The sequence below is a fragment of the Peromyscus maniculatus genome, chromosome 4 (genome assembly GCF_049852395.1).
Source record: "Peromyscus maniculatus bairdii isolate BWxNUB_F1_BW_parent chromosome 4, HU_Pman_BW_mat_3.1, whole genome shotgun sequence".
NCBI classification, from domain to species: domain Eukaryota; kingdom Metazoa; phylum Chordata; class Mammalia; order Rodentia; family Cricetidae; genus Peromyscus; species Peromyscus maniculatus.
The window spans coordinates 104,623,011-104,638,596 of NC_134855.1; the positions used below are offsets into that span (position 1 = coordinate 104,623,011).

Genomic DNA, 15,586 nt, shown 5'->3' on the forward strand with positions numbered 1-15,586 from the left:
TCTCTCTTCAGAGTGCCTCACCTGTTACCCAACAGAAACATCTGGTCTTTAATCTTGACCATTACTGTGTAGCCATGAAAGGTGGTCTGGAATTTGCTAACCTTAAACATGCTCCCTCTAGTCTTTGTCCCCAGGTACTAAGGTTACAGGCATGTGTTCTATACCACAAAGTATTTGTTGTTGCTGTTGTTTTCCTTTTTTGGTTTTGTGAGACAGGGTCTCATGGTGTGGCCCTGGCTGTTCTGGAACTCATTTTGTAGACCAGGCTGACCCTGACCTCCCAGAGATCTACATCTGCTGAGTACTAAGATTTTAAGATGTGTCAACATGCCTGTTGACTATTTTACTTCTTTCTCTACATATTTTTGAAATTGCTAATATTTTTGAATATCTTTTCTTTACCTAATGTTTTAGTATTATAATCAATTTTTTTCTATTTTTAGTAAGAATAATGAGGTTGAATAAAGTCTCTGTAGTTAGGAAATCATCTTAATAGAACTTTGTTGAAGTATTGTACAACTTAGATTCAACCGACTCCTAGAGAACAGGACTGGTCACAGTGAAATTCTATTAACAAACTCTTTTTCCTAATGATACAACTTTTTTTGTTGTTTTTTTGAGACAAGGTCTCACTATGTAGTTCAGGCTAACCTCAAACATGAGATCATCTGCCTCAATCTGTGGATTATTGAGATTACAGTTCTGGGATTGTACATTTGTACAAAAAAATCAAACAAACTGTGCTTAATAACATGCGTTTTGTTTGTTTTTTGTTTTGCAGTTTTGCAAGACAAGGTTTCTCTGTATAACAGTCCTGGTTTTCCTGGAACTTGCTCTGTAGACCAGGCTGGCCTTGAACTCACAGAGACCCACCTGCTTCTGCCTCCCAAGTGCTGGGATTAATATCGCCTGATTTAATAACATGATTCTTAACAACCCAACCATGTAAGTTATAGTTCTATTTGCTGTATATAACTGTATGAGCACTGATTTCTCGATACTTATCTGCCTTTGCCTAAGCTAGTGGTCTTGGTTGTTCACCTGCTTTTAAGGAGAGTTTACAAAAACCAAACACTACCACAAGTGGCTGGGAATGAATTCATGTAATTAGCTTCAATTCAAACAAGAAGTCTTGCTTATCCTCTGTGTAAACTTTTTGAATGTTCATAACAGGATGTGGTGATATTTTGTTTGTACTCTAATCAAATAAAAGTTGCCTGAAGACCAGAGGACAGAGGCAGCTTAAACATAGAGGCAAGACAATAGTGGCACACACCTTTAATCCCAGCACTTGGGAGGCATAGGCAGAGATCCATCTGGATTTCTGTGAGTTCAAAGCCACACAGAGCTACATGAGATTAATCCAGTCTAAAAGAAGAGCCAGGCAATGGTGGCACACACCTTTAATCCCAGCACCAGGAAGGATGAAATAGGAAGTGATAGTCTGGGTGGAGAAAGGAATATAAGGTGGGAGGAGACAGGAATTCAAGCTCTTTCAGGCTGAGGATTTGGTGAGTAAGAGGTGGTGGCTGTGGCTAGCTCTGCTTCTCTGATCTTTCAGCTTTCATCCTGATACCCAGCAATGGTTTTTTATTAAGACCAATTAGGATTCATGCAACAGCAGGAGGAGACTCTTAAACCGCCACCATGTACTGAGGTCAGTTTTCTAAGGAAATTGCCCATAAAATACTAATCATGACTTTTAAATATTCATTAGTAAGTATGTATATGTTCTTGCTAATATGCTACTCAACTGAAATATACAAACCGGTAACAAAGCTGCTTTGGAATCTACTTCCGGGGAATCTTCTGTAGACATTCTTCTACTACTGCTTTCTGCTACGAGAATATAAAAAATAAAAAAACATTTGAACTAAATTTTTTTTTTCTCGTTTTTTTTTTTTTTTTTTTGAGACAAAGTTTCTCTCTATAGCCCTGTCCTGGAACTCACTCTGTAGACCAGGCTGGCCTCGAACTCACAGAGATCCACCTGCCTCTGCCTCCTGAGTGCTGGGATTAAAGGTGTGCACCAGCTAAACAACTAACAAAGCAAAGTGCTTCAAGGTAGAGTATAACCTCATAAGATGGTTTCTTCTCTTCAACAAAGCTGAACCCAAGAGTTATAAGAGGCCTATAAATCTTCAAGCCATAAAATTTATTCTAAGTAAATTATTCAATTTATTGTGAAAACCCAGTAAGAAGCAAAATATAAAACAAGTCCTCTCCTATTTTCAAATCACCCCTATTGACAGCCAAGGTTATTTGTTTCTTGTGCATCTTTCTGGAGAGTGTTTCAGTTAGTTTAAGTATGTACTAAATAGCACCTACCACTTGACAAAAACCGCAGCATATCACATACTTTGAGGGTACCTTTCTTTTTTTAATGGTTAGGTGGTTTTGTTTTCAGATATGAGTGTCTGTGCATGATGCCCAGGATGTCCTGGGCTTAAAAAATGACCCTGCTACCTCTGACACCCAAGTATCCGTAACTTTAGGTTGTGATACTGTGCATGGTTTTGTTAGGGTTTTAACTTTAAGCTCAGAGATGTTCCATGGAAGTACACAGGGTTTCTCTATTATTCTTCTTTATTATTATTATTATTTTAGAAGGGGTCCCACTTTGCAGCCTTGGCTAGCCTGGAACCTGCTATGTAAACACACCTGCTCCCAGAGGTCTACCTGACTTTGGTCTTATTATCATTAAATTTTTAAAGATAATTAAGATTCTCTGAGGCTGTTGTTACAAATGGTGGTGAGCCAATATGTGGGTTCCGGAAATCAAATCTGGATCCTCTTAGGAGCACCCAGTGCCCTTCATGGCTAAACCATCTCTCCAGCCCACCTATTTTTTTATATTAACTTTAATTTCACAGTACAGATGTATAATAACAAAGCTAGACAAACTACTGGTTAACACTGCCCTGTTCCTAATGCTTTACTCTGATAATAATAAAGAGTGCTATATTATTCTTCCCACTCTTGACTTAAGATGATGTCCTTGCTGTCACAATCCTAAATGAACTCTTTTTTGAAAGATCAAAAAATGAAAAATCTTAGAAAAAAAGTTCTATGCCAAAAGCACAGAGAACAGATAGTCATGGCAGCACACTCCTTCCCTTTCTGCACTTAGGAGAGGAGCCAAGTTGAAAGCCTTGAGTTCAAGGGCCACAAGAAGACCCATTCTCACAGAAAGGTGAGACATTCTAACACTCAGGGAAAAACTTTTTAGTAACCTGAAAATGATAGAATATATGTTACTCTGAGTATCTCAAAGAAATTTAGTTAAGTATCAAAGAATTTAGGATGCTGATTTAAATAACCTCGTGACATGACCACACTATTAGGAAAGAGTGAAGGCCCGTGTATTTGTGTGTATGTGTTCAGTCTGGAAATGGTGGAAAAAAGAGAGTATAGTCTACGCTTAGTTAAGAAAGCTAAGAGCTAGACATAGTGGTGCACACCTTTAATCTCAGTTCTTGAGAGGAATGGGCAGGAATTGCTGTCAGAGGCCAACCCAGTCTAGATCTATATAGCAAGTTCTAGGACAGCCAGGGATACATAGAGAGACCCTGTCTCAAGAAACAAACAAACAAATAAAATAAAAAGCAAGCAAGCAAACAAGAGATGTGACATAAAATGAAATAAGACAGAGCAATATAATTGTTTTATTTTTAGAAACAATACACACATTACCCTCAAGTATTATCTGACAGTTTCACCTTTTCCTTGATAATTACTTCCATCATTTCTTTTACTGACCTTATTTCCAGGACTAGAATATAAAATATAAATAGCTACAATTCATTTTTGATACGTTTTTACAGATTACTTTTATTGTAATTAAAAAACTCCATTCTTACATTACTAAGTTTTATTCATGAACAGATGGCTCAATTTTATCAAATGCCTTTTCTGCAGCTATTGATATAATTTTTAGGCTTGAATCTGCTACTATCACTCACTGTAGTAATTATTTGATTGCCAAGCCAACCCAAATTTCTACAGTAATATATACTGTTGAACTCAGTGACAGAAAGAGATTTAAAAAAGTGATGGTGAGGGGACAAAAAAAGCACCTTTTAAAAGGAAAACTTCACTGCTGTGGGATGGTCTATATGTCAAACTGCTCTGATTGGTCAATAAATAAAACACTGATTGGCCAGTGGCCAGGCAGGAAGTATAAGCGGGACTAACAGAGAGGAGAATTGAGAGAACAGGAAGGCGGAGGGAGACACTGACAGCCTACACCATGACAAGCAGTATGTGAAGATGCTGGTAAGCCACATGGCAAGGTATAGATTTATAGAAATGGATTAATTTAAGATGTAAGAACTAGATAGCTAGAAGCCCGAGCCATTAGGCCCAAACGGTTTAAACAATATAAGTCTCTGTGTTTACTTGGTTGGGTCTGAGTGGCTGTGGGACTGGTGGGTGAGAGAGATTTGTCCTAACTGTGGGCCAGGCAGGAAAACTCGAGCTACACTTCACAATTATTCAACCTTTCAATTATAGGTATTTATATAAAAACAAAACCAGGTAAGGTGGTATGCACCTGTAGTACAAGAACTAGGGACACTGAGGCAAGAGGACTACTTGAGTCTAAAAGTTTGAGACCAGCTTGGGCTACAGTGAAGCCTGGTCTCAAAAACAAGGATGCTAAGCATGGTGACCTATCTGTAATCCCAGCCCTAGGAGGCTGAGGCGGAAGAATCAATCAGCAATTCAAGATACCCTCAGCTACACAGGGGATTTAAGGCCAGTCTGGGAAACATGATTTTGTTTCAAACAATCAAAAAAAAAAAAAAAAAAAAAAAGAAAAAAGAAAAAAAAGAAAATATCTGATATGGAAATATCACCATGATACAGAAAATGAAAGACTAATAGTAGAAAAGAACAATATGCTATTTTTTGTATAAATTATGAGAAATAGGAAAACATATATTGTTATAAATGACTGCATAAGCATAAAGACTAGCAGACATGCCCGCCTTTGACACTGAGATATAATGTAGTCATTTGCCAAGTTCATGTTTAAGAATTGCATAATTAAGCTAAAAAAAACCCATCAAAACTCTTATGCTTTACTATTTTGTGTTGGCCTGTATTTGTAGCTATCCATGGCTGCATATGACCTGCAGGCCACAAAATGGATATAATGGCTAAACACAGATAAAAATAATAGTGGTTCCATGTGTGGTTGGGTGAGAGGTAGTAATTCTTCAAAGTGTATTTTAATTTCAACAGAATTTAACCAAGTTAAACTAGAAAAATGTGTTGAAGAACTGATACATTCTGCAAATGTTCAAATTAGACTCAAAAGACCTTTAAATTTCATCTGATCTTTTCATCTGATTATATATTATATATAAATATAAATGTAAGGGTTGTATTACTCATTTCCAAGGTTATATTAACTATTATCGACCAGGATTTTTACCTTTTGACTCACATACCATTTACTACTAAGGTACTTGGCAAATATATACTTAAAGCTTAGTATGTTTGCTAACAGATTTCATAAGGTCCAAACACTCACCTTGTTCTGTGTGAAGAGAAGTGGATGTCTTGTGACACTCACTATATCCAGCAGCACTTACATGTTTCAAAGTGTTTTCAGAAGGAGTATCAGTCTGTATAGATTGTATATATACATAAATTTAAAAAACAATTGAATTTCAGGTCATTGTTCAACATAGAAACTCTTTTGATCTACTTCAATATGCTTTATTCTACTTCAGCATTAAAAGGTATGTAACAGAGATCTGGTTACTTAGTGTGAATCTCAAAAATACTTAAAACTACCTACTCATCAGAATGAATCCTTTTTATACTAATACACATTCTCAAGATGTTTGGGAAAATATAGAAAATTGGGGAAAAACAAACCAAAACCATTATTACTTTAAAAAGAAAAAAAAGTAGACACCACCATGGTTTAATACATACTGCTTTGTAGGAAGTGTGTGTCAAACCTTAATTTCTCTTTGAATTTGTTCTGACACATGGATACAGTATTTCAATCTCTCTGAAGCCTTCCTTTTGTTTTGAATTACTCATACCTTTAAAAAGGCCTGCTGCTTTTCTACGCTAATAATTATTTTACATTTTTATTAAAATTTTCTATGATTAGATTTTTTTATATTTAGCTCTGGAATTCATACAAATTTATGAAATCATGATGACATAAGTCTTTTTGAATTTCTACCCAATTCTCCAATTTATACTAACAAAGCACTTCCTTCATCAATTTCAAATTCAGCCCTCCTACTAAATTGCTTTGTTCAAGATTTATTTCAACACCAATGACATTTCATTAAATATTTATGTTTCAACTATTCTAGCTACAAAATACTTTAGTACCTAACAGCTACCTCTCTCTGATTTTCTTCTTTCCAGACTAGTGAGTCACATTAAACAATTTGGGAAAGGCATCACACCAATTTTTTTCAAGATTTATTTTTATGTATGTTTCTGTGTACATGCCATATATGTGGCTACACACAAAGGCCAAAAGAGAACATGGGATCTCCTGGAGCTGACTGTGATATAGGTACCAGGATCCTTTGGGAGAGCATCAAGTGCTCCTAACCAGTGAGCAATCTCTCCAGCCCCATACTGTTTACTTTATCAACTACAACACTATTGTACAACCTTTAAACTATTTCCGAACCTTGACCACCAAAACATTACTGCTGCAATAATCTACTATTTTCAATTAAAATATTACCTCAAAAAACTAAGCATCTCTGGCTTTGATGCTGCACACTCTTCACACTGTAGCTAATTTACACAGCAATGCAGTGAGTCTTGATTTAGGTTTTATAGTCTGTGTTATCTTACCCTGAACTTCATGTTCTACATATAGGAAGTGCTTCAAACAACAAAATAATGCCATATAACTACATTAATGTAATTTATTTGCATATATGAATAGAAAATATGACAAGGAAATATACTAATTTTAAATAATTTCAGATTATAACAGCTTTCCTAAGACTTATAAATATCCATAGAGTACTTCATTTACATAAAATCCACTTCAGCTGGAACCGGTTCAATAAAAACCTTAAATCAAGTAAGACACAGCACATGGCATATCTTCCACTACAATAATTCTAAAATTAGCTCCAGTAATCTATTTCTTGTGCTCTTTCTCTTTTCATTACCATGTGCCAGCTAAGGCTACCTAAATGAATCCAACCCACTTACCTAGCTTTCTCCTTCAAAATCATCACATATAATGAAAACATGCAGAACTTTAGAAGTATGCCAACAGAATTAAAATGGATAGAAAATACTGTGCAAAGAGGCTGATGTGATAGCACATGCCTGCAATCCAGTTCTTAGGAAGTAGAGGCAAGGCAGCTAAGGATTTAGAAACCAGCCTGAGCTTAGGCTACATGAGGTTGTCTCAAACTACCATTAAGATTTTAAAATGGGGGCGAGGAGGGACTGTGAGTAAAAACAGTCTCAGGGCTGGTACACTAAACTTACAGATTGCCTCATTTAAAGGCTTATGTGAAGACTAAGCTGAGCTTCTGACTCCCATGCACTAATGAGTTCTTACTGGATATTCAGGCACCTCTGAATACACCATGATTATGTTTTAGGTATCATCCCACTGTTTCTCCTTTGAAGCAAGAAAATAATACAACTATTTTCATACTTGAAGGCAAATAAAAACAAGTACAGAATCATCATGTGCATATATTCACCAACTATATTCTGAGTTGACAGCATCTACTTAGTGCATGCCATGTCCACCATTTTCGTACACTGCATCTGAGTCTGACTTCAATGCAGGCAGTATACAACATGCCTGACATCAACGACACAGTTAAATTTGATCGTATGAGGACTGAGGGCTCAGAGAGCATGTCAGTTATTATATCTTTGGGAGAAAATCTTGTGTCCCTGTATTTGTCATTTGATCATTTCTAAAATGTAAGTTCGTTGAGGGACAGAGGAGTTAAAGCACTTCAAAGCTCATGGTGTAGCTACATCACTGTTCTGGAGGTGATGAGTAGCTACAGGCAATTTAAGAAAGCAACAGAAATAAAAACTAATTTTCAGGCAAGAAATACCTTTAAAAATTTTTTTTTTTTTGCCAGTTGTTGCATTTACTCATTAGACATCATAAGAATTTATTTAATCCTCTACATATGTACATTATACATAGCCTTTTTACGTCTAGATTCCAAGTTCTTTGAGAGCAAGGATCACGTTCTAATAAACTTTGGATCCTGAAGAAAAGTTAAGCTCATTAATTACTCCATAGAAAAATGGAACAGGGAAAAGCATTTTTAAAAAGAAAAATGTTAAACATTTTATTTTAGTTAACAAAAATGCAAGCTAGTTTGAACTTTTTCATGTTTCTCTGTGAAACATAACAGTTTCAAGTATCTGGGGTAATCATAGCAATGACAATCTCTGCTAACCTACTTTTTACTGAAGAAAAAAAAGTTTAGTTCTATTTAGAAGAAATGATCACAAAAGTGAAATTACATTTAATTGTGCTGTTATAAAGTGTCACTTACGGATAACAGTTCTTTTATTTTGTTTGATGTTTCTTTAAACCTCTGTAAATCCATACTATCTCTGTGTCCTTAACAGGGGAAAAGGAAAAAAGGTTACAATGAAAATTTTTTCTTCCCTATTAGATGAAGTAAAATCTTAGAAACAAATGATCTTTCAAGTAGTTTTCAGGCTCTGAAAAACTTTCCTTTAGTTCTTTTTATAAGTCATACTGAAAATATCTACCAAGAAGGTATCTAATGGCAAACAACAAAGGCCTCCTATTGAGAACACCACAAACAGTCTAAGTCAACCTCAGAATGAAAAGGGGACACTTTACTCTTCACAATGAAATACACAATAGATGGAGCCAGGCATAGTCGAACACCTGTAACCCCAGCAGTTGGGAGGTAGAGGCAGGAGCAACACGATCTTCAAATACGTTTAAGGAAAACCTGGACTTCGTTAGGTTGGGATAGATTTAATGGAGGAAATGTTATTCAATTCTCCACATAAGCTAATAGTAAATATCAGTAATCTAATACCTAGATAACATGCCAGGTTGACTTAATTTGAATATTCTACATGGTCTTATTAAATGATTTCCAGATAATCATTAGTGTCCACAACTAGGTAAATTTGTAGGCTGGGAAAGCTAGAAAAACAGTTAAAGACTACAGTAGGAAGCAATGGACAAAGTCAGACATAAAAAGGCAAAAGGCCTCAGGCAGGCCTTGTAATAGTATAAATATAATTCTAAAAGAGGAGATGATGACAAAAACCTCTCTAGTTAAGTACTTTCACACTCTATGAGGAGACAATTAGACGACTATCCTCTCCCAAATCACAGAGTTCAGCTAGCCCTATGATACTCTGTCTCTTCAGTTCTTTATTCTCCTCTACGGCATGCTGTCAGCATTTAAATATGCTTAGGTCTATATTACCATTTAACACAAAACCACCTGCCCAGTATGACCGACTATGCTTATAATAATGCCAGACTTGGGAAGCTGAGGCATGAAAATTCCAAGTTCAAGGATAACTTAGGCTATACAACTAGATCCTGTCTCAAAAAAACCAAAATCCAAATCAAACACCCTAAGCATAAAAAACCAGTGTCAGTTACAACTCTTCCTCCTGTCATGATCAAGCTTTTCGGGGAATTGTCCCAACTCCCCTTTTATACTCTCCTCACACTGACGTTTTATTACTAAAGTCTAGCTCCCCATCACTTCCCTGGCCAAATCATGTTCACAAATGTTATTAACATGATTACTGTCAAAGCAGGTTTTTTTCTCTCCCATTACTTTACTCAAACTATCACAAGGACAAGACTTTTCTTCTGTACCAGTCTTTTCTGGTGTGATACTGGCATGATTGCTATAGATTCAAGTGCTTTCTAATAGACCTGAGGCTTGCTCCACAGACATCCTTGCCTGATAGTGTAAACCCAGGTCTGTTACTTTGCTAACTGTTCTAAATGTCTGTTTGTACCCACAGACCTGGGCCGCCCTCAACCGCGGTCAGAGAAGTGTCTTTTTGCAGTGGGCAGCAGTCAGTGCAGAGACTCCTAACTAGTTAAGGAGCTGAGAATACATGACTGTGAGTGCTAACCTTAAATAAGACATGGTATTAACCCACTAGCCAATAATGATCAGGGAACAGTGTGGAAAAGGAGGTGCAAAGAATTTAAAAGGTACCTCCTTTGTGCTGGTTCTTTAGTGCACAAGAGGTCTGATAAAAGTAGGAAAGAGGGCTGGAGAGATGGCTCAGCAATTAAGAACACTTGTTGGGGGCTGGAGAGATGGCTCAGAGGTTAAGTTAAGAGCACTGACTGCTCTTCCAGAGGTCCTAAGTTCAATTCCCAGCAACCACATGGTGGCTTACAGCCATTTATAATGGGATCTGGTGCCCTCTTCTGGTGTGCAGGCGTACTTGCAGGCAGAATAATGTATATATAATAAATAAATAAGTCTTAAAAAATAAATAAATCTTTAAAAAACAAAAACAAAAAAACACTTGTTGGTCTTGAAGAGGATGCAGGTTCAGTTCCCAGCACCCACGTAGTGGCTTACAACAATCCATTAACTCTGCTTTCAGGGAACCTGATTTCCTCTACTGACCTCTGTGGGCAACAGACACACACCCATGGTGCACAGCCATATATGAAGGGAAAAACTCATACACATAAAATAAAGAAAAATTTAAAAAAAAATGTTTCTAGAAATGTTCTCATCTTTAGATATGTAATTAAGTAGACCACAAACACAGACACGGTTTTTATTAAACAGCTTTTCATAGGATCATCATATAGCCTAGTGTATCACTGTTAAGTAATGAATGAATGTGCTGTCCCTATAATCCTAACATAATTACTTGTAGTGCGCCTCTCACTTTCAACACTGTCCTGGTTTATATACAAAAATTACACATTGGCCCTATTCATATTGGTGTCTGTATGCAGCTTCTAACCTCCCTTGTACCTCTTGACTTTTACCCTAGCATCTACTACTCATGAATCACTCAGATCCTTCCAACAGTTGACAAATCCAACTGAAGATATATTTAAATTCAATGGCACCAAACAGGTATATAACAATGGAACTCTTACAGCCCAATTCAATTATTTTTGACTACTTCTGATTCCTTTAGAAGACTATATGACAAGACCATCTGTTATACCATATATTTTCATTAATTAGCTAATTACTTTTCTAAGGTAGTGTTTCTGACATCAAAAGCAACACTAATATGCAGTAAGAGTTTGCCAAACTTACCCACAAATGCTCCAAATTCTATGTTATCTCCTTCTGCAGCTTTATAGAAAACAGGTTCTGGATCTTTGGTTGCAGATTCCAAGTGGCTTTTGCAACTTGGCTGGGATGGAGTACTCACAGAAAATTTGGTTGGTGGGGATGACATATGTGGTGAACTATTAGGCGAACTTCCTAATTTCTGATTTTTATTAAATATTTTTAAGATTTCTACCCCATGTCGTCTCTGTCGTAATTCTGGGGGAGAAACAGCACTTGGGAATAAGGCACCACAGGAGGAACCAGCCTCTGGAATGTTGAATTCTTTTCTCTGGGGTATCACAGGCAAATCTTGACCAAACAAGTTATACTGGGGGTCTTTTTCATCTTTCATAGAAATGTTACAAAGAAAAGGATTACTACTTTCACGATCACCTTGAGGAAGCGAGGAGCTCAGTGTATTTACAACGCTATGCTTCTTCCACACAGATCTCATAGGAACGTCATCAATAAGATTCTGGGCCAAGTGTTTGGAAATACTCAGTTCTCGAGTGATCTCATTGTGGACTTTGCTAGCTTCTGAAGCTTTCTGGGCTGTAAGTGTTTTTAATGTATCTACTGTCAGGGCTGAGAGATCTTGCAGATGACCAATTTGAGAATCTAAAGACTGTAATGATCTTTTTATGTAGTTGACACGATCTCCAACTTCTTTAATCTGAATGCACATCTGCTCCACTCTGTAGGGCAATAAAAAGGGCATTTTACAGATGTTAAAATTAATGTAGATGGGACAGGGAGATGGCTCAATGGAGACTGGAGTTCAAGCTCAGGAACCCAGTCAGGAGAGAATGTTTCTGGCAAGGCTGTCCTCTAATGTCTACACACGGTGCATGTGCTACCCACATGTCATGCAAACACAGGGAAAATAATTTTTTTGTTTCTAAGACAGGGTTTATCTGTGTTGTTCTGGCTTTCCTGGAACTGGTTCTATAGACCAGGCTGATCTCGAACTCACAGAGATCTGCCTGTTTCTGCCTCCCAAGTGCTGGAATTAAAGGCGTGTACCACCATGCCTGGCTTAAAACACCAAGTTTTACAAACAAATTTTGTTCCATAGGCTATCTGAGTCTACTCCGCACAAAATGTATATACAACTACATATACAAAGGACTACCATCAGTGTCATACACAAATACCACATGCTTCTAAAATGAGATAGAAACAATGTAAAAAAACAAAAGCTTTAAAATAGTTATGATAGCTTTATTTTTTATCTTCTTAAATAGTTAAGAACACCAATTCTTCTCTCCTTTGTAACTATGTCAAGACAGTAGTGCCGAGGACTAGACTCAGACGTATAAGCACTTTTCTAGTAAGTGTGAGGTCTGAACTTGACTCCCAGCACCACTAAAGAATAAAGTCAGGGGCTACACAGGTGGCTCGGTGGTTAAGAGCACTTAGGGTTTGAATCCCATCAACCCCATGGTGGCTCATAATGTCTGTAACTCCAGTTTCAGGGAATCTAATGCTCTCTTCTGACCTCCACAAGAAACACGCATGTACATGGTACACACACACACACACACACACACACACACACACACACACACACACACAGAGGCAGAACACTCATACACATAAAAAAATAAAAAATAAAATAAAATTTAAAAATATTTATGAAAATTAAAATAAAAGCTTGTAACAAGAGATCTACTGGATTATATGTAATAAATGCAAAGAACTAACCTGATTTTTCAATGTGTAATATAAAACTTTTTGGTAAAATAAACTAAACAGTGAACATGTATCAACTAACAGGATCCATTCTAACATATAGTTAGTGATAATTAAAGAGCATTATCTACCTTTCAAAAGTGACACGGATTCTCTCTTCACTCCCTGAATGGAATTTGTCGTCCTTTTCATCAAAATACATCTCAACACACTGCTCTTCAAAGTCATGGAGTTTCTTTTGATCTTCTTCTGTTAAGAAAAGTTCTAAGGAGGAGAAGGCCAAAAAGAAATTAGAACACAATACAATGAAAGCTACCCACCAGGTTTTCAAACTTCAGCTCTTGCATCTTTTTCTCTTTCTACTTATTTATTTTTATGGACAGTGCCCCTCCACACAGCTTGCATATTTATTTGTTTATTTAATAGACAGGATCTGTAGTGGGTACCTGTTCCACATATGAACTTGAAGTACCAGCTCCTAGGGCATGGCCTCGGGGCTAGCTTAAGCTGAGGGGCATGTAAGCTTAGCCCACTTGCTCCCTTGTGGGCTTGGTGGGTGTGGACTGACTCAGGCAGCAGGAGCCACCGCGTAGGACAGGACACTGGCCTTCCAGGACCCTACCATTTTGCCTATTCTGTTTAGTGAGTTGTTTTCTTCAATTTATGTCCTAATAAACTGCCTATACCCCTTAAGCAGACTCTTTTGGATTTCTCAATATAAAGGTCTAAATAAATACCCCTGGAACTCATAGACATCTCCCCGCCTCTGCCTCCCAAGTGCTGGGATTAAAGGCATACAGACCAGGCCTATCAAGTTTTAGGTATTTGGTCTCCTTTTAATTCCTTTTTTTGTACTATGTCTTTTCTATTTCTTGCTTAGCTCTCTTGTCAAGTACCTTATTGGAGAAATTTAAGGAATAATTTTATGAGAAATAAAACCATAAAAAATTTAAGCACAACCTAGGTGATTTATCTCAGGTTATATAAAGATGCATTAATTTTGTCTGTTTATAGAATGTTAAGAATGGCTTCTTGGGGTTGGGGGTTTAGCTCAGTGGTAGAGCTCTTGCCTAGCAAGCGCAAGGCCCTGGGTTCAGTCCTCAGCTGGGGGGGGGGGGGGGGAAGAGGATGGCTTCTTAGGGGCTAGAAAGATGGCTTAGAAGTTAAGAGCACTGACTGCTCTTCCAGAGGTCCTGAGTTCAATTCCCAGCACCCACATGGTGGTTTACAACTGGATCTGATGCTCTCTTCTGGTGTACAGATGTACATGCAGACAAAACACCCATATACATAAAATATATGAAAAAAATCTTTAAAAAAAAAAAAAAAAGAATGGCTTTTTAGAACAGGTCAAATGACACAGCTTATATAACCATTTTAACAAGAATAACAAAAACGCCTAAGTGCCATTCCCCAAAAGAAGTTAAATATTAAATTGATTTTTATGTATCATACTATTTTGCTTTTAATTGAATGATCAATAGTTTATTCTGAGGCCAAATATGAATTACCATGGCCCAGAAATAGAGATTTAGATTATGCAAATTCTATGTTCAAACATGGAAGCTGTTTTCATGAAGTTACAGAACAGAGAAAGTCATAAACCAAGGCACTTTTCAAATATACAGAACAGACATCTCATCTATGTGATCTGATGACACTTAGCTTTTTGATTAGTAGAAAGTTAAAAAGTTTTATCTGTAGTCAGGATGTTAGGTCCAACACAGGGTGGAAAGTGGAGGGGGGCTGCAAGAACAGCTACTTAGTGAACTAAAGATTGCCCAAGATAAATAAATTGTAATTAGGCTCTGGACCTGAACATTCCAACCTCTGTACAGTCACCGAGGTTTTAATCAGTCAGTCCTTGGAGATACCACCTCTTTCCAGGAATTCTCATTCACTGTCTGCTGTTGTTGATACATCACATTTTGTGCACATGGGAAGGTGGTCATATATCATTATTAAATATAGCCATAAATTCCCACATAACTAGGATGGGTTATTCATAATATCTGATATAGATGAGGCTGAATAGTAGGGAGGACAGCAAATCCCGATCCAGGTCTGACTTTTTTTTTTCTTTTTGGTTTAACTAGAGTTTCTCTGTGTAGCCCTGGCTGTTCTGGAACTCACTCCATAGACAAGGTCGACTTCAAAGTCACAGAGAGCCACCTGCCTCTTGCCTCCCAAGTGTTGGGATTAAAGGGATGAACCACCACACCCAGTTGAAAAAAACCTTTTGTTCTCTGTATCTGACATAATATTTATATGTGACATATAAAAGGACTACTATACTTGAAATTAATCAAGAACACTGTTTGGCCTAATAAAGTGAAAGTAGCAGATGAGAGTAGGTACCCTAATCAAAATATCCTCGACACGGGTCATCTTACGCTTTAACCAAACTGATATGTTTTCCCTCTGTCTAGTTATTTGCACTTTATGAAACATTTGCTGTTTGAAGCACTTGTAATGATTTACTATCTTTTAATTCTAGTCTTCTTCTAGCCAGTTTGATTTCATAGCTATCACTTTATGTCCTTGCTCTAATTCTGAAAAAGACTGGTTTTTAATATCCAAATTAT

At 37.0% G+C, this 15,586-nt stretch overlaps 1 protein-coding gene and 1 long non-coding RNA gene across 6 annotated transcripts in view; one reads left to right on the forward strand and one right to left on the reverse strand.

Moving 5' to 3' along the window:
- Nucleotides 1-11,102, forward strand: part of LOC121828817 (uncharacterized) — a 33,256-nt gene extending 22,154 nt beyond the window's left edge. Inside the window, exons 3-4 of one of the 2 annotated variants that reach the window (XR_013050728.1) lie at nucleotides 10,015-10,116; nucleotides 11,017-11,102. This is a non-coding gene — a long non-coding RNA (uncharacterized LOC121828817). The remainder of the gene's footprint in view (nucleotides 1-10,014; nucleotides 10,117-11,016) is intronic. The other variant, XR_013050729.1, reaches the window with a different exon arrangement.
- The window catches only part of Trpm7 (transient receptor potential cation channel subfamily M member 7), a 103,495-nt gene that overhangs the window by 14,144 nt on the left and 73,765 nt on the right, over nucleotides 1-15,586 (reverse strand). For 2 of the 4 annotated variants that reach the window (XR_013050726.1, XM_042276166.2), the window contains exons 25-29: nucleotides 13,133-13,265; nucleotides 11,292-12,004; nucleotides 8,538-8,605; nucleotides 5,537-5,630; nucleotides 1,769-1,839 (exon numbers count right to left, since the gene is read on the reverse strand). Coding sequence is in view for 2 of the 4 variants with exons in the window: in XM_042276166.2 (XP_042132100.1) it covers nucleotides 1,769-1,839; nucleotides 5,537-5,630; nucleotides 8,538-8,605; nucleotides 11,292-12,004; nucleotides 13,133-13,265 (1,079 nt within the window). In the remaining 2 variants the exon portion in view is untranslated. The remainder of the gene's footprint in view (nucleotides 1-1,768; nucleotides 1,840-5,536; nucleotides 5,631-8,537; nucleotides 8,606-11,291; nucleotides 12,005-13,132; nucleotides 13,266-15,586) is intronic. The other 2 variants (XM_076570568.1, XR_013050727.1) reach the window with 2 other exon arrangements.